Here is a 20,090-nt window from a genome sequence, read left to right as displayed (position 1 = left end):
GTTGTTTAAATTAGATTTTAATTTTTTTTATTAATTGTTTATGTCACGTGTCACAAATATGGCAGCCACGTCAGCACAAATGTGAATCGCATATTTGTCACATCATCACTTAACGGCTTATTTAATGGATTTTCTAACGGATTTATGAAATTGAAATAAAATGAAAGTAAATGTATGAAATTGAAATATTTTAAAGATGTTGTATGAAGTTGCAATCGACCCCAAACCTGAGAGGGTAAAATGTAATTTACCCTATAATTAATTATAACAATAGATAAATAACTAATTTTCAACCGTTGATCTTTTTGATAATAAAAATAATAATAATAATATGATAGAGCTGATAATGTGTTAATATATACCTCTAACCCAAATTATACCATGTATAATACATTAACAAAAATTAATTTATTATTTTTGTTTTAAAATCCGAATTGAATACACGCAGAGCAAGCACATCACCAAGAATAACACAACAATTCTATTCAATGTTGGGCACTAAATCATGGAAACGGATCCTCTGCAGATCTCTTTCCACCTAATCCACTTAGTCCGGGATCTGGGCTGTTCAAATTTGATTTAACGGCTACAAACAAGAGATTCCTTTAAAAGTGATAATAACCGTAACCGTTTGATCAAATTTCAATAGTCCAAATCTTGAACTAGATGGATTAGGTGAAAAGAGATTTTAGGAATCCATTGAGGATCCTTTTCCCTAAATCATGGTTTTCATCCTTATCTTTTCTCAATTGTTTGTGGGCGCGTACGGTTGCAGTGAGCAAAATGGGAATGCGTCGACCATGCGACCAATCAGAAGACCAAAAACCAAACCCTAAGAAACTCCGAAGAAACGCAACAAAAACGTTTCGGAGAAAGTTCAAACAGCCGAGAGAGACTCAGTAGTCTCAAAAGGCAGCAAAAGAACAAAACCCTTCCAAAAATATCAATGTCCCCGAAACCCCACTCCCTCTCCCTCTCTCAGGCATGTCAATTCCAAACCCACCTCCCTCTCTCTCTCTCTTTTATATCAAATCTATACATACAGGCGTTATGCAATAAGAATCTAAGAAAAAAAAAAGACTTCGCATATTCTTTTGGGAATTTTTTCCTTTTTGAATACAGATATCTGCATTTGTTTGAATATATTTATATATTTATATTGATACTGATAAGGAAAAGCATGGCATTTCAATCACAGTCTCTGAAGAAGGAGAAGAAGTACAGTGGTGGTGGGGTTTTTGGGGATGTGTACAGTATGGCCATACTTCCCAAAGAGCTTGAGCTCGAGAAGGAGGCTGCCCACCCGAAATTCGAGCTCCGATTTCAGCTCCCTGACCTCTCCCAACCCCTCAGAGTAAGCCCCCCAACTTCTTTTTTTAACTTCTCTTAATTATAACTTTAAGGGGAAATTGGTATGCTTTAATTCTTATTTGTCTGTTTGGTTGCTGAGAAAATGGCATAAAAGCAAGGGAAATGGAGCTATATGGATAATTTTTGTTCAGAAACAAAGAACCCTTTTGAGGAATTTGGCCCATTTACCTTTTTTGATGTTTAATTGTTGTGTCTCCGACATGAGAAACACCTATTTCTGAAAAGCTCGAATATTGGAAAAAAAATTGAACTTTTGGGATTGGCTGTTAAATAGAATTTGTATTATTTGGGTGCATTCTTTTCTGTGGGTATTTTTATTTTAGGGGCCTAAAGAAAAATAACATACTATTTTGCCATTGGTATCACAAAAAGTGTGCCTTGATGTGCTTCAGGATTTCTCGAGGACAAGGGAAGTTAGAGAGTTCCTAAGCGGGGCTTTAGCAGGGGCAATGACCAAAGCTGTTCTTGCTCCTCTTGAGACCATCAGGTTAGTGGTAGCTGTTTCACCCTCTTGAAAATGTTATCACTAGTCATTGTATTTGATGCTTTGTGTTTATATAAGCATATATGATTACACGAAGGACTAAATTGGTCAGCGAAGAAGTGTTTAGCTACTCGAAATTAGCTCATTTAACAATGAAAGTCCTGAAGACAACAATGTGGGTTTATATTTGGTGTATGTAGAATCCGTACATACAGCGCTTATCCTGCGTTTTCCATTTCTAGTCGATTAATTATAATCAGCAATGTCAGCCCAAATGACATTGGTAATTGATTCACAGCAATGATTTTGCACCATCATTTGTTGGTCAGCCTACTTAATTGCATTGGATATACAAATACTTCTGAATGTATAAATACTATCTTCACTAACAAGTTACTGAGATGGATGGAAATAGTCTTGTTTTAGTTCAAAAAATGGAAAAGATTTTGTTATGAAGTGATGCTAACGTGATACGTTTAATTCCACTCCCCATGTATGAATTTCAATGTTGTAGTGTTAAATCAAGTTTATGTGAGAATGGCTGAGCTACCAAGTATTAACTGTAATAAAAAAAATTTGGACAAATTTTTTTATTTTCTTCCATCAAGATGTGACAGTTTTGGAAAAAGTCTAGGGAAGCTAGAGGATTATTTTGCAAGTGTTGATACATGATCATAGTATGTTGGATTTGATATGTGCAGGACCAGAATGGTAGTTGGTGTCGGATCTAGACACATTTCTGGCAGTTTCTTAGAGGTCATTGAGAAGCAGGGATGGCAAGGACTGTGGGCTGGAAATGCGGTCAACATGCTTCGCATAATCCCCACACAAGCTATTGAGTTTGGAACATTTGAGTGCGTTAAACGAGCAATGACATCAACACAAGAAAAGTGGAAGCAGGGTGAATCCCCAAAGGTGCAAATTGGTCCTGTAACCTTGAACTTCTCTATCTCCTGGATTTCCCCTGTCGCTGTGGCCGGTGCTGCTGCCGGAGTTGTTAGCACACTTGTATGTCATCCCCTTGAAGTTCTAAAGGTATGGGTACACTTTATGAGGATATATATTTAGTCTAGCCTGCTCTACTTTATATCATGTCTGATGACTATGTTATCTATCTAATCTTCCGTGTTTCATTTATATGTGTGGTTTTCTTGTGTGTTCACGTGGAAATATATTCTGCATTTTTATATCCTCTTGGATTATATCTCCTTATGATTTCACTGTATAATGATTTCAGTTAGGAACTATTTATGTTTGACACTTTCTTGGTATTTAACTATATATTGTTTCTTTCTTCTAATTTCTTACAACAGGATCGGCTGACTGTGTCTCCTGAGGCGTATCCCAGTTTAAGCATTGCAATCAGCAAGATTTATAAGGAGGGTGGGATTGCTGCATGCTATTCTGGTCTTTCACCTACACTTATTGGGATGCTTCCTTACAGTACATGTTACTATTTCATGTATGAGAAAGTGAAGAAATCCTACTGCCAAGCAAAGAATAAAGAGTCTCTGAACCGTCCTGAGATGCTACTGGTTGGAGCACTTGCAGGTTAGAAACTTGGCCTTGGTTACGTAAACCAAATTGAAAAGATAGTGCACACCCTTTACCTGTCTTTTTCTTTCCCAGTTTAAATCTTGTTTCGGGTTTGATTAGTTTTTGGACATTTTTGGATCCTAACTCCTACGTCATAGTCCATTTTTCTAGGAATAATATGTCTCAAGTCATGAAGATTATTGAAGCATTTTCTTTTTGCTTTCTATTTTAGTATGTTGCCTAGCGACGGCGTATAACCTTTTATTCATCAGTTTAGTAAACATGCATCCTGTGGAAAAACTTTTCTTAATGTCAGTGTGATACAACAATTCATGTAACTTTTGTGTAATTACTAATTAGAAGTATAGAATAGTTATCCTGATTTGCTTGGATTACTTATCTACTATTGGAGGACAATGAAGTTGTATTTCACCAACTTTATTCTGATAAAGTCTCAGATCTTCCACCTCTTGGACACGAAATGTGAATGAACTGCATAATTAGGGAAGTAGACGGAGACTGTGTAATACACATGTCGATTTTGTAACTTGTATGCAGAACTTTGAAACTTCGGGTCTCTTTTGCAAAGTGATTTTTTTCTTCTCTTTATGGTTTTTGGAGCCTGAATGATTGGATGGATAAATTTCTTCACTGATTATACATTATAGTATCATATCCTGACCACTTGATTATCTAATACTTACTCAAACATGTCTAGGTTTTACGGCTAGCACAATCAGCTTTCCATTGGAGGTGGCCAGGAAACGGCTGATGGTTGGAGCTTTGCAAGGCAAGTGCCCACCACACATGGCAGCAGCACTTTCAGAAGTCATCCGGGAAGAAGGTTTGCGGGGACTATACAGAGGGTGGGGTGCAAGCTGCTTGAAGGTCATGCCATCTTCCGGCATCACCTGGATGTTTTACGAAGCTTGGAAGGACATATTGCTTGTTCAGAGACATACCTTATAAGCTGGAACAAGCTCAAGCAAGATTTCACATAGGATCATAGTTTAAACTCACATTGGGATCTATACTGGTGTAAATTACCAGGCCGGAGGTGTTTTACACAGGCCTAGTTTGGTTGATCTTGCATCCGTTGAGAGTTTTACTTTCTTTTTCTTCTGTTTTCGGTTTCCGGTGGGCTTGACCAAACTGTCACTTGAGCTGCATTTATGTGCCTTACAAGGAATATGTACCGATGAATGTGTTGTACCATGACAAAATAGTGTCTTTTTATCAATATATATTTTTGCCTTGTTAGTTCAAATTTCACCCAATTCCTCCCCGATTTTGTACCTCATTGTTAATTTACCGGCTTAATTGGAATAATAGTGTTTGTGATGATACGGTAGGTCGAAGATAATCCATGTGGTAACAAAATTCGAATTTAAATCCTTGTGGTAAATTTTGTTAGGATTTTGATTTAAAATTAAAATTTTTATCAACTCTTCGTTAATTGTTAGCACGTGTTGCTCAAATACAAGAGTAGCCTCACGTGCTAACAATTAATGATGACAATTACAATTTATTTTACATTGGAGGATTGTATATGAATGAAAAGGATCAAGTAAAAAGTTCTTACAACGATATATTTACACTAAATTTATGGAGAAATAAATTAATTTTAAACTTATGGTCAATAATATTCGAACCAAAAACATCTTACTTGAATTGAAGAGGAACGCTAACATTCAGTAGGAGTAATTGTTTTTGCTCAGTCAAATGCTTTTTCATTAGTTTGTGGAAACAAATACAAAAAGTCAGTCAGAAAGAATTGTTGTAATTTATTTTTTTATAAAATAAAATAAAAGAAATTGCGAAATAGCTGAACCCAGTCAAAAAACACAACCAGATGAAGAACGTGGATTTCCGATCGGAAGTAGGGAAGCCGGTGGTGGTGCTAATATGCGGAAGCTTGGTGTATTACCACTGTGCCCACCGCAACTCCAGCCTCCTCTCTCTCCTCTCCGACGTCCTCATCGTCCTCCTCTGCTCTCTCGCCATTCTCGGCCTCCTCTTTCGCCAAATGAACGTCTCGTAAGTCCTCCCAAATTCCCCATTTTGCCCTTTCCCCTTTCCCTCCCTCAGAAAATACCGGAAAGTGGTCGCCTTTTTTTTTTTTTTTAGTGGTTTGTTTTTCAGGGTTTTGACTTTTTGAGGAATTAGGGATTCTATGCTCTTGTTATTGGGTTGTTGGCTGAATTGGTGATTTAGGGTTTAATCTGATTTTGTTTGAAACTCAATGCAAATTTGTTTTAATTTGATTTAGTGTGATTACAAATGCTTTTGAGAAATTTGGGTTTGGTTTAGATTTTGATAGGGTTGCATTGAATGAATGCATTAGAATGTAAGTAGATTAATATGATAGATAAAATTAATTAGGGGTTTCGATGTCAAATGATGAATTTTACAAACTTGATACTATACTAGTGGTCGATTAGGGATTCTAAGTTCTTGTTATTGGTTTGTTGGCTGATTTGGGGACCAGGTTTTATTTGGTAATGGTTGAATGTAAATGCAGATTTTGTTCTACTCAATTCAGTTTGAGTACAAATGCTTTTAGAAATTTGGGTTTCGTTTGGATTTTGATGCTCTTCTACTCTCTCAGGTTGTATTGAGTGGATGCATGTGGAAATTTACATAGGTTATAGGGCATTGAAGAAGTGCCAGAGTTAGTACCATGATAGATGAAATGAAAATTTGTGATTTCTTAGAAATGAACTGCTCAGTTTCAAATCCAAAACGTGTCAATAGTACCATTTTATAAGAGGATTCTATGTCAACTGATGAGTTTACAAACTTGTTAATATTGTAGTGGTGAATGGTAATTAAAGTATCTAATTTTTCTGTTGATTAGGGTACCAGTGGATCCACTTGAGTGGCAGATTTCGCAGGACACTGCTAATAGCATTGTTGCGTGGTTAGCCAATACTGTTGGAGCAGCTGAGTCTGTATTGAGGGTTGCGGCCACAGGGCATGACAAGAGGTTGTTTGTCAAGGTAAGAATCTCGATGCCTAAAGAGGATTTTTTGTTTTGATATGAGGTGTTGCAGAGCTGTATGGATGATAAATTTCAACAGCTTTTATTGAGACATATACTGCCGCTTGCTTTAAGTATCAAGGGAGAGGTGTTAAACACCTGTATTAAGAACTTGGAAGTTGTCGTAATTTTGATTCCATTTGGCATATAACTACAGATGTGTGTTGTTTATCTGCCCGTGTGTTTCTCATTGGGAAGACTTTGATGTTTATGTTGATGACGAATCACACACCACTTGGAGCACAATTCATAATGTACCTTTGTTTTACTACAAAGTATACAACAAGAACAAAGTGGAAGCTAATATGTAATTTTAGTAGATGTAAATGAGAACAAAGTTTATGTTTTTCACCACGTACGTACAGCCCTCACTATATTTTTGAGGATATCAATCTGTTTGTGGGACTTTAAGCCTAAGTAAGGCAGCTTGCGGTGGCAGTCCTTTGACTGACAGATCATCCTGTGTAATAAAAGCAGTCTTCTTGAAGAACAATTTTGGCCTCTGCTAGTCCATCAAACTGATTTTATTTATTTTTTTCCTTTTTATTGGGATGGTTGCACAGCTAACCATATAATGTAAATCTTTCTCCAGGTGGTGATTTGTCTCTACATGCTATCGGCTTTGGGACGGTTGATTTCAGGTCTTACAGTTGCCTATGTTGGTACGTTGGTTTCTTAAATCTGTTACCTACCTCTCCGTGGCCAAGATGATTTAAAGTAGTTTGGTCTTTTGGGCTTATGGTGACATGTATTGATGATTTAGTATATTATGTTTTTCTTGGCCTGGTCTGTATCTTTGTTTTGAACATCACACATGTAAAACTAACAAGAATCTGTTTGCACCTGAAACAGGCCTATGCTTGTTTTGCCTTTATATGGTTGCGGAGAACAGTGAGTCAATCAGTGCATGTTTGTCTCGATTCCTGAGGAGAACAACTGATCTAACCGAGGAAGATGCTGCCGAGAGTGATACTATGTAGTTATGTTTTCTGATTAACTTTGTGTGCAACGAATCTCTGTATATTTCCCTGTTCGTGCGCTTGTATTTCGAGTTGCTCATTTGTACATGCTACTTCGTGTCTGACCATTTTGGTTGGCACATTATTTTTTTCCAGTAGATGCAGTCTACTGTACAAATTGTTGATTAAATGACACTATTGCTCAATAAATGCTGGTTTTTGCTACAACCTTGTGCTTTTACTTAACACAGTATTGAATCATCGAATCGGAAAAATTGAAAAAGGGCAAGGATTGGGGAAGTCCGATGAGCTTGAGAATTTTTGAACAACTTTCAGAAAAGGCATAAAGCTCTAACTGTTGAATGAGCTTGAGAACTGTTATTTCTATATGTACAGTGAAATCAATACAGCCGCCAAGAAGATAATTCATGTCAAAACTTACAATTGCAGATGCGGAATAATGAAGTATTACACCAATCCATGAACAGGTAACAAAACAATTTGAGCTAAGCTGCGCCCTCTATCGCAAAGTTGATGCCTTTGGGCAAGCCGTGCTTGGAATAATAGGTCTAGGGTTCAAGAGTGCCACAGGAAGAATTGGCCCAAAATCTTCTGCCTCTTCGGAATTCCAGCTTCCAAGGGGTATAAAGCTTCCATATTGCTCTGAAGATGACTCTGAAGCAACCTCCTCCACTGGTTCAACCTTTCCAACCACATCCAGTTTTGTCACAAACCGGTGATCCAAGAGCTCAGCAGCTGTCGATCTCTCGAAAGGGTCCCTCACTAGGCACTTTACCAGAAAATCTTTAGCATCATCGGATAACCAGCCCGGAATATTGGGAACTTTTGAAGCAACAAGGGGCTCTGGTTCATCCAATTTAGCACCATGTTTCGCTGCCCATGGCTGCCTCCCTGTTAACATCCTGAGCACAACGCAACCTAATGCCCAAATATCGGAAGGCTGCTCCTGGACTCTGCAACAAACAGCTTCCGGAGACAATACATCGATGTTCCTTGACATGTTAGCTTCTGCATAGCCGTCTTTGCCAGCCCAAAGTCCCCAATTTTTGGCACAAAACCAGAACCGGAGGTGACAAGCAATATGTTTTCGGGCTTCAAATCACAATGCACATAACCCCTTTCATGAATGTACTCAAGCCCACTCAAAATCGCTTTGGTATAATTCCTCACATCCGATTCACACAAACCTGAACCGCCCGATTTCTTGATCAAATCCCCAATTGTTCCTCCATCAGCATACTCCAAAAATACATTATACTTCACGTAACCCTCGTCCCCAATGGTCAGATTTTTCCCATAGCTTCCGATAACATAAGGGCAGTCCCGAAATAGGTAAAGATACGAACTTTCCGTCGTCTGCTCACTCCATTCAGAGAAGGTTTTCACCGCCATCACCATCGGGAAACCCTCGCAACCCAACTTCGGTTTTTTCACGGTCGCCAAATAAACAGACCCAAATCCGCCACTCCCGAGCATCGGCCCTCGAACCCACTCGAAGTCCGAACGGAAAAAACTCTTCTCTCGTTCATCCGGTCGCTTCCTCTTCACCGAACCCATTGATTGTTTCCCCCTTTTTGTAAATTCAAAAACTTAAAGCTTTTCAATTGTTTTGCGATTCTGGTTTCGGAAAAAAAGGATCAAAAGAGGCACCGACCAAATGGCAAGGAAAATAATCAGAGAAGCAACAGAGAGACTGAACTGGTTGACGACGGAGGACTGAAGTCGGCGGTGTCAGTGATCGACCCAGAAGACGAAGACGAAGGAATCGCGATTGAAATCAAATATTCTGGGGTTTCGGTGGATTGAAGGTCGGTTGCTATTGCTAATGTGTGCGGAGGATTTGAGGAATTATAGTTTCGTTTAGATTTCCTAGTGGGAGTTGGAATTCAGGGTTTTGGATTTATATAAGAAAACGCGTGGAGGGAATGATCGCTCCAACGGTCATATTTTCTTTCGCGCTGTTCTCACGCTCTAATTAAAAGAAAAGATTTTCGCAAATTTGAAATATCTTCGCCCGTACATCTTACACCGCCAGGCCCATCTTGACCGTTTATTATGTAAAGAGTCTCTCTCTCTCTCTCTCTCTCTCTCTCTCTCTCTGTGGAGTGGGACTTCTAACTTTACTCAATATAAGTTTACAATATTAGGACTATACTAATTAGATATTCCCTAATTAACAAGAGGTTAATGAACATTAAGTATGGATTTTCATATTTGCATTGTAATTTACGTAAAGCGATTTTAAAGCTTCAAACTCTACATTGCATATTTCATTTTATTGTCGTTCAATTAGTCACATTTAATATTTTTAAGAACTTTAGTATGATTATTGACAGTAGATCCCATTTTATTTTCTCATTTTCGATCATAACATGTGTTTGCATCAGGTTAATCGCTTATGACTCAATGTTTTAATCATGTGTTTAGGCTGAGATATGAACTCTAACTCATAAGCTCTACCACTAACCCCAACAAACATTTTAAAACCCTAAACTCAAACCACCCATAAACCACTACAAGGCATATTTCTCCTGTCTGAAACGGGGTTTGGAACCAAATTTCTACTCAGGAGGATGGATGGGGCGATTCAGGTTGGATCCAATGTAGATCTAACTCTCTATTCACTTGTGAGATCGAAGCGATTTGGGAGGGACCACCACCACCACTCCAAAAGAACCAAATCAAACTTACATAATTCTTGCAAAAAGAAAATATAATACTTAATTAGACATGAAAGAGAAATCAAAACAAAAAGCATCCAAGAGATCAAACCAATAAGCACAAACAAAAAATTCCATTTCAATTTATTAAATAAAAACAGTGTTACACAATAATAAAGCGAAAACAGCAATGCATAGCTCAAATCCACTAATCTACATAAACAAAAGCTGTAATGCAAAGTCTGAACCCACATAATTTAAGAGTGAGCACGACTGTAATTTTGTTGAAGGAGAAATGTAAATTTTGAAAAATTATTTTTTTTAATATATTATTAAGGGAATGAGGGTTTAAAACTATTACAATAATTTAAGAAAGAGAGAAATTTCAAACCTGGAACACATGATTAGAATCTCAACACGGTATCCATTAGGATATTTGACTACATGCAGTAATTTTTGAAAACTGCATAAGTCCCATCTATAAAAAATAAAATAAAAAATAAAAAATAAAAAAATCTAAGTTAAGAATATATATTCATAGACAAAATGCATATTTGCTCTTTTAAAGTTGTGCATTTGGGTGTTAGTTTTGTCATTCCATACGACCAAACACTTGGAAAGAAAACTAACATTTTAAAAGCACTTTTGACTTTTGGAGGGGCAACGTTTTTTAAATTCTGGTCCCTTCTATGCTCCGCCACTGCCGGCGAGGGAGGCGGCGGAGCTGCCGAGAAAGTTGGGTTAGGAGGCACCATTGTTTTGAGTATCACACAAAAACACAAACATAATTTGCATAATGAAACATACCCTGATATATAACTTTTTACATCATATTACATATCAACACAATTTTGTTGTTGTCCCAAATTCACACACTACGAGTAAGCTATAACTAGACAGTAGTATCTACGCCGGCTTCAATCGCGACTGGATCCTTACATTGCTTTACATAAATATGTGTACCCAAATATACGTAAATGTAAAATCAGAAAATACATCACAGTAGCTTCAATCATCTGGCTCTTCTTCTTGCAAAGAAGACGCGGTAGCTGTCTTATATATCTTGCAGACAGTTTTCCACAGAACTAGCAAATGTCTACCCCTGTTTCAAGAATCGCACATTTTATAAACTTTTCAACGAAAACTAGGACAACTTAATTACCATCGGTTTGGTGCAGGCATTGAGTTTTCATCAATCAACGCCGCTGTTGTTTCTTATGCTTGAAATTTCTTGTAAAAGGTGCCATTCTTGAAAAGAAAAGGTAAAACTTTTGCTTGTTCTAAGGTAATGCTTCTTCCTTCTGTCAACTGCCCGCACTCCACAAGCAAAACCTTCAAGCCAAATGGATTGAGCAATGTCTACCCCTTTCTATACCCCCTCAGCTTCTGGGGTTTGGACATCTGCGTGTTAAAGGGTAAAAGATTAACATCCAACTAGGATAATCAGTATAAAATAAGAAACATATAAATCCATTAAGCTTGTGTAACAATTGCACAGCCTGATACGATGTTTCCAACAGACGATGCTAGATTAAGAAGCCATATGAGAGAGAGTCTTCTACAAGATGCAGGTAAAATGGGAAATTGACACACCTTCACCGGATAGCTGTTGAAACCGAACAACTATGTGTTTCCCATAAGTATATTTCTTCAGAGCATCAATATGAACTCTTATAAGTTTGAGCAGTATTTCCCGCTGTCTATCATTGCTTGTTTCAAGAACCTTCTGAACCACATAATTGGCAAATTGGTCCTTCATCATTGGCTGGAACATAAAAAAACAACGGAACTCAGTATGCAGAAATCATATTTCAACCAGCATTATGCGGCATTCAATATCTACACTTTCAAACTCCGCACGGTTCCCAAAAGTTAAGCAGAATCTTCAATACTCATGCTATTAAAATACCAGAGTGTGTTTATGAATTTTTTGAAAACAAATGAAATCTACTTGTATGGAAATGCACAACTTGATGTTTCCTAATTGGCTCAGGTTTCAAACCATAATTATTATGCTGCCTTTGAGCCAAATCGTCCTATCCAACTGATATCTAATGTTGATGGGCAAATAGGCTTTATCGAGAATAAAAAACCTGAATACATGGGATAACCTATCATATGCATTTTTGCTTCACTTACCAACAGGCTATCATTTTCTTCCATTTGTCCAATGATTTCCTCAATCAAGAGCTCGCGCTCAGTAGTATCACCATACTCCAGACACTTCTCAACAACATTTGATGCATATTTATGCTGACTCAATCGTACAATCTTCCCAACCAACTTGCTGATAATTTGGCTTCTTTCGTTGGGCTTTCCCCTTTCCAGAACATGCTGTAAGCAGTATGATCCATCTTTATATTCCATTCAATTAGAAATGATAGAAACTTAGGCAATGCAAGGACACATGAAGAAGAAAACATAAATTAGAAACCAAAAGGAACCATCTCCTATAACTATTTTTATGCTCCAATGCATCGCTGTTACTATTCTGTCGTAACCTCATTTTTTCACAACTTATAAGTAAACTCTATCATCATAAGCTAGTCTTCAGGAAGTCCATTCTTCAAAAACTAGTCTTTTAACTTTGAATTATACCGATGAAGATTCCAGCACCACCCTTTTCTTCTCTCTTGATTGGATAGACACCACATATGACATATTAGGTTTGATTTTAATATAACTATAATAACCATTGACATAACAAAGAACCGATTAGCCCTCACCCTTAAACCATTGCCGACAATTGAAGAAAAGTATTTTTGTGATATTTTTCAGGAGCTATTTCAATCCAGAAAAGCCATTTCGGCTGTGTGATTTTGTTCAAGAATTGCCATTTCGGCTGTGTGATATTGTTCAAGAATTTTACCACCTGGCAGCATTTTCAGAATTCTAGATCAGTGTAGTCACTTTCCAAGTGCTAAGATTACATACAGGAAATTAAGAATGATACGTAACTGGAAAGCAATCAAATTAGGGTTTAGGGTGTTCGTGGAACCTCTCTCTTAGCAAAGAAAGAATCGAGGAATCAAATAGTTACTTTGTTCTCAATAAAAGAAGCAACAGACAGTAAAAGTAGAAAGTAGAAACCAACCTGGGTAACATAATTGCCATACTGATCTTGAGCAAGATCATAAGTAGATTCCAAGATCTCATCAACTATACACTGACTTTGAAGGTCATCTGAACAATGCTCCAAAACTCTCTAGCAAGTTAAAGTGTAATGTTTCAAAACCTGATCTACAAAATCTAACTGGAGACTACATAACAGAATACTGTTGCTATTACCTGTATGACACGACAGCCATAGGGATGAGTAGAAAGTGAGGCAACTTGTCCTTGAAAAGCAGAAATGATAAATCCAATTTTCTCTGTGGGAATGCATTCTATACACTTCTGTATTACATGATTTCCATTTTGATCTCGTACACATGTCATGACATGTCCATCAAGCTCATGCACAAGTTGTATTTTCTGGTCAAGCTCAATAACTTCGAGAGCCTAAAAGAAACATCCAGCACAGACTTAAGAAGAAAACATTCGGACAATATAAAGCATAAGGAAAATTTTTCCCAGACTAATAAAGAGATGTTCCCTCCAAATATATAGTATTGTTCATTGTTTACCCAGCAAAGGGTTTTGAAAGAACTCCTGAAAGTTTATCTTCCGTACTTCAAAAAACCTATTTTAGAACCCCTCTTCAACCCCATCAACTCTTGCAGTATAAACCTTTATATAAATAACACATCCCCCGGTAAAAATCTCATAAGCAGAAAATAGCATGTTCATCGGACTTAAAACAACATATTTACTGTGAAAACATCAAGTTTTAGCATACCTTCTGGATTACACGACAACCATACATCTGCAAACTTAAAGGCAAAACTTGCCCAGCAAGTTGATCTGCAAGCTCCTTTTTCTGCTCAGGACTCCCATATTCAAAAAACTGTAACACAAAAAAAAAAAAAAGAATCATACAATTTTAATAGGCCATCCACGGAATTCACAAGTCCATAAAGATGACATGTGATGCAAAAAAAAATGTAATTAAACAGACAAATTATGAATTCCTACCTTTTGAATAACATAATTCCCAAATACATCCGTCATTAATTTTGAAGCACGTGGAAGAATCTCTTTGAAAACAGATGCCTTGTCTTCAGAACTGCAGTACTCTAGCTTCTGTTGAATAAATCGACTCCCATGTTGATCGACACTGAAGTTATACATGAATATTAAAAAATAATAGAACAAACACAAACGTTATGTACAAGCAAAGGAAAAGCAAACGTGGAGCAAGCAATACCTGAAATCAACAATGCGCCCAGCTATATCAGAAAGTTCAAATTTACGGGTATTACTAGATTTCAGTTCTTCAAGTACAGAGTGTCTTCTAGGATCATCCAAGATGGAGCTTCTCTGCCCTTGCCACCCAGAATATACTCCACTAACAGAACCTTCAGGAGACCTCAATTCATATTTCCGACCAAGATGATTCATTCTGCCCATTGGAGATGATGGCAATATTGGACTACCGAGATGTGAGGCTGGAAACTGTGTCACTACACCCATGCCAGAAGGATGTCCATAATAACCACTACCATTGTTTCCCACATTCCTTGGACTTAGAATACCCAGATTACCATTAGTTGAAGTGTGGAATTTTGGGTCAGCCCTATAAGCATTAACATTTAATTCTTGTTGCGCAAGTTGGCCTCTGACAACACCCCTTGACGCCAAGTGACCATGAGGAATTGAAGCACCATATGAATCCTCCAACAGACGAGGATAGTATTGCGTATAAAGGGGATCCACAAAAGGTGGCTGGAGCACTGGCCCATGTTGCCCATAAGATCTGCTAGGGTGTTGCATATCACCTTCATGGGGAATCCTCTCCCCTCTTGAAACATCAGCAGTTCGACCATTGAAACTTGGCCCCAAAGTAGCATCAAAGAGCATTTGAAAAGACCCATGAGAAGCATACCCAGGCATATATGAAGGAAGATAAGTAGAACCTAAAGCATATCCACCCATTCCATATTGTGTAGGAAACACACCAGACGACTGATAATTTGAGTAGAATGGACTTCCTGAAGTCATATATGTTGTGGTTGTACCATATAAGGGAGGTGTGACACCAGGTGAGAGCAATGATGGTTGTGTCTCAATAGAAGAGAATTTTGGGTAGCCGTGGGGAAGATTTTGCATTCTGCTTTGCAAATGATTCATTCCTTGTGAAACTAATTGTGCCTGGAACCCCTGAAGTTGATATGGAACCCCTTGTTGTGTAGACAAATTGCGTTGTGGTAGATACCTCCCATAAGATTGTTCTTGTTGCTTGTTATTGTTGGTATCAACTTTAGCTGCTCTCGCTCTGGAAAGATCCAACCCAAGGTCACCAGTAATCGATGCATTATTCCCCGACCCATCATGCTCAATATTAGATTCATCTTTTTGTAGGTTCCCTGTAACATCATGATGTTGAGCACTTGGGGAGGTGGTAGGCAAAGGAACATCATTTGGTATGAACCCACGAGCAAGCGCGTCCGAGGCACTTGTATCTGGACAATCATTGATAGAGTCTGAATTTGGTTCAGGTAATTTTGACTTGTTGACAGAAGAAGCATTTGGTGAAAGTGAGTGTACATCACTATCAATTGGTTCATCTGTTGTTCCAAGACTTGATGTGAGGGAGTGATTATATACAGGAGATGGAGTCCGGGGGAAGTCTTGCTGAAACAAACCACCAAGAAGATAAAACATATAAATACAGGGCAACACATACTGGAAAATTATAGCTGATACATTAAATGAAAATTTTGTAATTGGCCAAAGGAGCTATGAAATTCTGAACTATATGGTTAATCATGAATACAGGAATCCAAATGTAGTAGTCATATGTTCAAGCTAAATGCAAAAAGCAAATATTAAAATAAACAAAAGAGGAGTTAAACATGGTTAAGCATAAGTAAGACATTATTTTTTTTATAAAAGTTATACCTACTAAACCACTTACTTTAACTCCTACCTGTATGAGATCCACTATACTCTTATTATAACTTGCCAAAGAAACCGTGTCCTTGACAGGCATTACTGCAACACTATCTTCTGCCAAGTTATCATTAGACTTTCTGGATGAACTAGCATCATTAGGGTCCTCCTGAAGAGTTGAGAGAGAACCTTGAGAAAGATGCAAGGACCTGGTGCTGTCATCTAAAGAAGTCAGTCTCCCTTTGGTTCCTAGACCACCACTACGGCGGACAACATGATGATTCTCCCGTACAATAAGTGGTGGAGGCAGCTTTGCATTCAAGTTCATATTTGATAAGTAGTATGCCATATAAGCTGGGTCTGAACGCAGTTTTTCTTCATTCTCAACATTATCCACAGTGTTGTTTAAATTAGTCAAGCTTGTTTTCATGCTGGAGTTCTGTTGACTTAATAGGTTTTCAATAGAGGAAAAGGAACCTTCCATACTTGGTGGAGCACTACCACTTCGACTGGGTATAACTTCAGCTCTCTCTCTCTTAAAGCCATGCCCCTTTGAAATGAAGCCCGACTCCTCTGCTGTCATACTTCTCACTGGAGATCCAAATGTTGCAGCATCCTTAGATGGGGGCCACTTCTTTCCCCTGCTGCTTTCTACCATTCTCATGAGACCCTCAGTTGCCATCCTACCAGAATAATGATGATTTTTATTTATCAGCAATTACCTTCAAAAACTGTTCAGCATATCAAATTCATGTTATGCTTCTTCCAACAGTCCACAATTGCAAATCATAATTCAATCCAAGAAGGCAGCGCACACACAGAATCTAAATAATGCAGTCGCAACAAGAAGCCCCTGCATACAGAACATAGTTTATGAATTATCCACATCATGTCACTTTTGTACACATGTTCACAGAGATTGTAAATACAAAATGTGTTGCGAAATCTTTTCCATAAAGCATAAATTAGTTCAGCATTGTTAACTTCAGCACAGACCCCATTGAGAAGACCACAAACAAATGCAGAAACATGTGTCCAAATCCATCATGAAAAGTTGAAAACTATCACATATCTAATACGTAAACAGTAACCAATCTATCAAAATGGAAAACAAGCATAAGAGTACTGAAACATAAGTAAATCCTTCCACATTCTTCTTCAGAAATTATAAGACTCGCATTGCATTTCAATAAATGAACTTCCTCCCACTACAACACTTAATTGCCTACATTTTGACCAGAAAATTAGTCTGGGTCTAAAAGACTGGTTGTAGAAACTTGTTATTTTCGGTTCCTTCTAAAATTTAACCATCTAACGATCAATTTGTGTTTCGAACCTATATTACACTACCAACTTCTCGACCAGTGTATGAGTAACAGTACTAAACACATGGAAACCATTTATGTTCTCAAGTAGCATTAATGTTCTACTCACACAGTCTTACGGGGATAAATATACACTCTATTCGTGCAAGAATAATGTCATCCAGAGAACCATTTCTTCTATCAAAAGAACCAACTTAACATAGGGAAACCATCATATTCAGATTTATTATACTGCTTCGCATTTAAATGCTCTCTGCTGCATACAATTCATGAATTTTGTTTGACTCACCCAACTGCCTTTTCTGAACTATGGTCAATAACCAATTACATTCGACTAAGTAGGGCCGAAGTAATCGTTCATATGGTTTACTCTGTCTCCTATGTATATGTTTTCGACTCTAATAAAGTATACCACTCTTGTTTCAGCTTCCCAACCTATAAGGATGCTAACTTCATCATACAGCTCTACAGTTAAACGCATTTCTTTCCGAAATCAAATTAAGAAAAAATTTCGACATTCACATGCGACAACAATTACACTGTTCCATGAAGTAACCTCACAATCACAGCCAATTGACACAAAACTTGTAACGGTCTCTTCGAAAGCGAAATTCAACCCATTAATCACACTTATTTAACACCCTATATACATAGAATTTGAACAAATTTCCAAAAACCAACAAACCCAACAAAAATATATTAAAAGTAAAAGTAACTCAGTTCCCAATAGTATAATCCATCTGAAAAATACAAACTTGCACATATTTGAGTATAAAGATCATGAGAAAGAAGCAGGGGAAGCAAAAATTTGAGAATTAATACTAAAAATTTAAGCAGAAAAAGGATTGGAATGTCTCACCAGGTAATGGCAGCAGCAATTCTTCAAAGTCTGAAACTTTGAAAGAACAAAACCCAAAAGCCCAAGTCTTTTTGCAGAGCTGTGGAATTACTGAGAAGGGTTTGCTTTAAAGAGAGAGAAAGCTTAGGAGAGAGAAAGTCTTCGCAGAGAAATTGCTGGAGACTTGAGAAGAAGCAGAGAGAGTTTTTCTTTGTTTGGAAAATACAAAATTGTTGCTTGCATACCATTCTCATTTCCAAGGGTTTGGAGTTTTTAATATTTAAATGTTTTTGTTTTTTCAGTGTCGTTCAAAGAAAATTAAAGTTTATTCTGGTTATGCATGTGATAAAATGACATAAATGCCCATGTTTTTGGGCCGGAAATAGATTAATGTCCTAATATGATGCTTTGCATAGGGGTAATTTCGTCCAGAGGACACGTGGTGAGTCGAGGTTTGTCCAAGCAAAAGTTTTCAACCACGTGGCAACCTAGTTGTTGTTGACTTTTGTTGGGTTTTCAAAGAATTGAGGGAGTGTTTGGATGCATTTGAATGTGTCAGAGGAATATGCCCAAAATTTGTTGGGCATTTGTTGGGCATTTACTTGGATTTTGATTCATATTTCTTGAGAAGTTACTAGCTATGAGACTTGAAGCATCAATGGTTTTGTTTATGTTGTTTATAAATAAAGTTAATTGTAGTTACTCAATACAACAATTTGATGATATTCATTTTCATTTGGAAATGAGAGGTTTTAGATTTGAATTTTGTAGATAGTGAATTCGATACCAAATTAGGTTGCCCATTGTATGAAGTTTTTATTTGAAAACTCCACACAACTCTTCTCATCAAAGCACCTCTATTGGGTTCTCTTAATGAGATTCTAGCTAAAATATATAAAATTTGGAATAATTCATCTTCAATCACCGTACTCTATCTAAGATAAAAAAAAATAAAATAAAATAAACCTCTAAGAGCTCATAAATCTAGAGAATTAAAAAAGACAAAGATTGTCTGCCCTTCCACTTTCGGTGTCTTCCTATTTGTGTGATCATGGTTAAATCACGTCAATATTTTATATTACTATTCATTTTTGTTTTATTGTTTTTATTAAAAAAAATATATAAAATGTTGACGTGGTTTAATTATAACTATACAAAGCAGAAGGCTAGGGCATACATTCCTTGTCAAATTTAAAAAGGTACGATTGAAGATGCTCTCACCTCTCCACACTTGGCTATTTGTAGGACAATCCACTTGGCTACTTCGGGAGGAAAACTGTCACCTTCATGTTTAGTTAGCATCCTCACTTTCTACTGGTTATTATTATATTAATTTTTTTCACCTACTATTATAATCTTACGCAATCATCCTTGTAGTTAAATAACAATTTTTGCTCTCAACCAAAATGATAATTAATAAATGTAGTTTAATGATAGTTTTACCCTTATATCATTGGAAATTGTGGAGCAAAAAATAATCGCGAAAAATATGGAGGCGACACGTGGATTCTAAGGTAGAAAAAGACAAAATTACCCTCGAAGCACACCGAAGCTTCTACGTACAAGCAGCGGACAATCAAGGTCAAAAGTGATCAAAATAGGTATTTATTCAAAACATATTTCATTCATCCTCATCAAATCTCCCTCACAAGGTAACTCTCAAATTATTTCTCCTAAATTATATTAATTAGCTAATTTATTTATTTATCACTCAATTAATTTATTAATTAGCTAATTAATTGTAAATTACACCAAAAAACCACTAAAGTGGCCGGTTCCCATCTCTCCCAAAGGGGCTAGCCACACCCCTATAAATACCATCTCATTTTCTCCAAAAACCTAAGTTAAATCCTCTTGCAAAATTC

At 37.1% G+C, this 20,090-nt stretch overlaps 3 protein-coding genes and 1 pseudogene across 10 annotated transcripts; 2 read left to right on the top strand and 2 right to left on the bottom strand.

The window, feature by feature from the left end:
* Nucleotides 1-737: 737 nt before the first annotated feature.
* On the top strand, nucleotides 738-4,658 carry LOC137740173 (putative mitochondrial adenine nucleotide transporter BTL1). The gene is made up of 6 exons (XM_068479991.2): nucleotides 738-982; nucleotides 1,199-1,354; nucleotides 1,764-1,858; nucleotides 2,557-2,890; nucleotides 3,169-3,406; nucleotides 4,110-4,658. The coding sequence occupies exons 1-6, from the start codon at nucleotides 947-949 to the stop codon at nucleotides 4,358-4,360; spliced, it is 1,110 nt and encodes a 369-aa protein (XP_068336092.1). The 5' UTR covers nucleotides 738-946; the 3' UTR covers nucleotides 4,361-4,658.
* Nucleotides 4,659-5,087: 429 nt separating this feature from the next.
* On the top strand, nucleotides 5,088-7,618 carry LOC137740250 (Reticulon family protein). Its single transcript, XM_068480097.2, has 4 exons — nucleotides 5,088-5,428; nucleotides 6,249-6,390; nucleotides 7,024-7,093; nucleotides 7,284-7,618. Exons 1-4 carry the CDS (start codon nucleotides 5,244-5,246, stop codon nucleotides 7,409-7,411), a joined length of 525 nt encoding a protein of 174 aa, XP_068336198.2. The 5' UTR covers nucleotides 5,088-5,243; the 3' UTR covers nucleotides 7,412-7,618.
* Nucleotides 7,619-7,802: 184 nt separating this feature from the next.
* On the bottom strand, nucleotides 7,803-9,099 carry LOC137740249 (mitogen-activated protein kinase kinase kinase 20-like; annotated as a pseudogene).
* Nucleotides 9,100-10,859: 1,760 nt separating this feature from the next.
* On the bottom strand, nucleotides 10,860-18,525 carry PUM5 (pumilio 5). 8 transcript variants are annotated; one of them, XM_068479933.2, is made up of 10 exons: nucleotides 18,247-18,525; nucleotides 16,100-16,915; nucleotides 14,378-15,804; nucleotides 14,146-14,287; nucleotides 13,910-14,017; nucleotides 13,360-13,572; nucleotides 13,166-13,276; nucleotides 12,211-12,405; nucleotides 11,665-11,836; nucleotides 10,860-11,472 (listed from the first exon to the last, which is right to left on the bottom strand). In XM_068479933.2, exons 2-10 carry the CDS (start codon nucleotides 16,742-16,744, stop codon nucleotides 11,441-11,443), a joined length of 3,045 nt encoding a protein of 1,014 aa, XP_068336034.2. In that variant the 5' UTR covers nucleotides 16,745-16,915; nucleotides 18,247-18,525; the 3' UTR covers nucleotides 10,860-11,440. The 8 variants fall into 8 exon arrangements, with proteins under 8 accessions (XP_068336034.2, XP_088556060.1, XP_088556061.1 ...); XM_088699934.1 differs by having other exon boundaries at nucleotides 16,100-16,793; nucleotides 18,247-18,483; XM_088699935.1 differs by having other exon boundaries at nucleotides 16,100-16,745; nucleotides 18,247-18,483.
* Between the last annotated feature and the right edge of the window lie 1,565 nt (nucleotides 18,526-20,090).

This window comes from Pyrus communis, chromosome 9 (genome assembly GCF_041283825.1).
Source record: "Pyrus communis isolate YQ-2024b chromosome 9, ASM4128382v1, whole genome shotgun sequence".
NCBI lineage: Eukaryota > Viridiplantae > Streptophyta > Magnoliopsida > Rosales > Rosaceae > Pyrus > Pyrus communis.
This window is presented reverse-complemented; position numbering and strand designations above follow the sequence as displayed.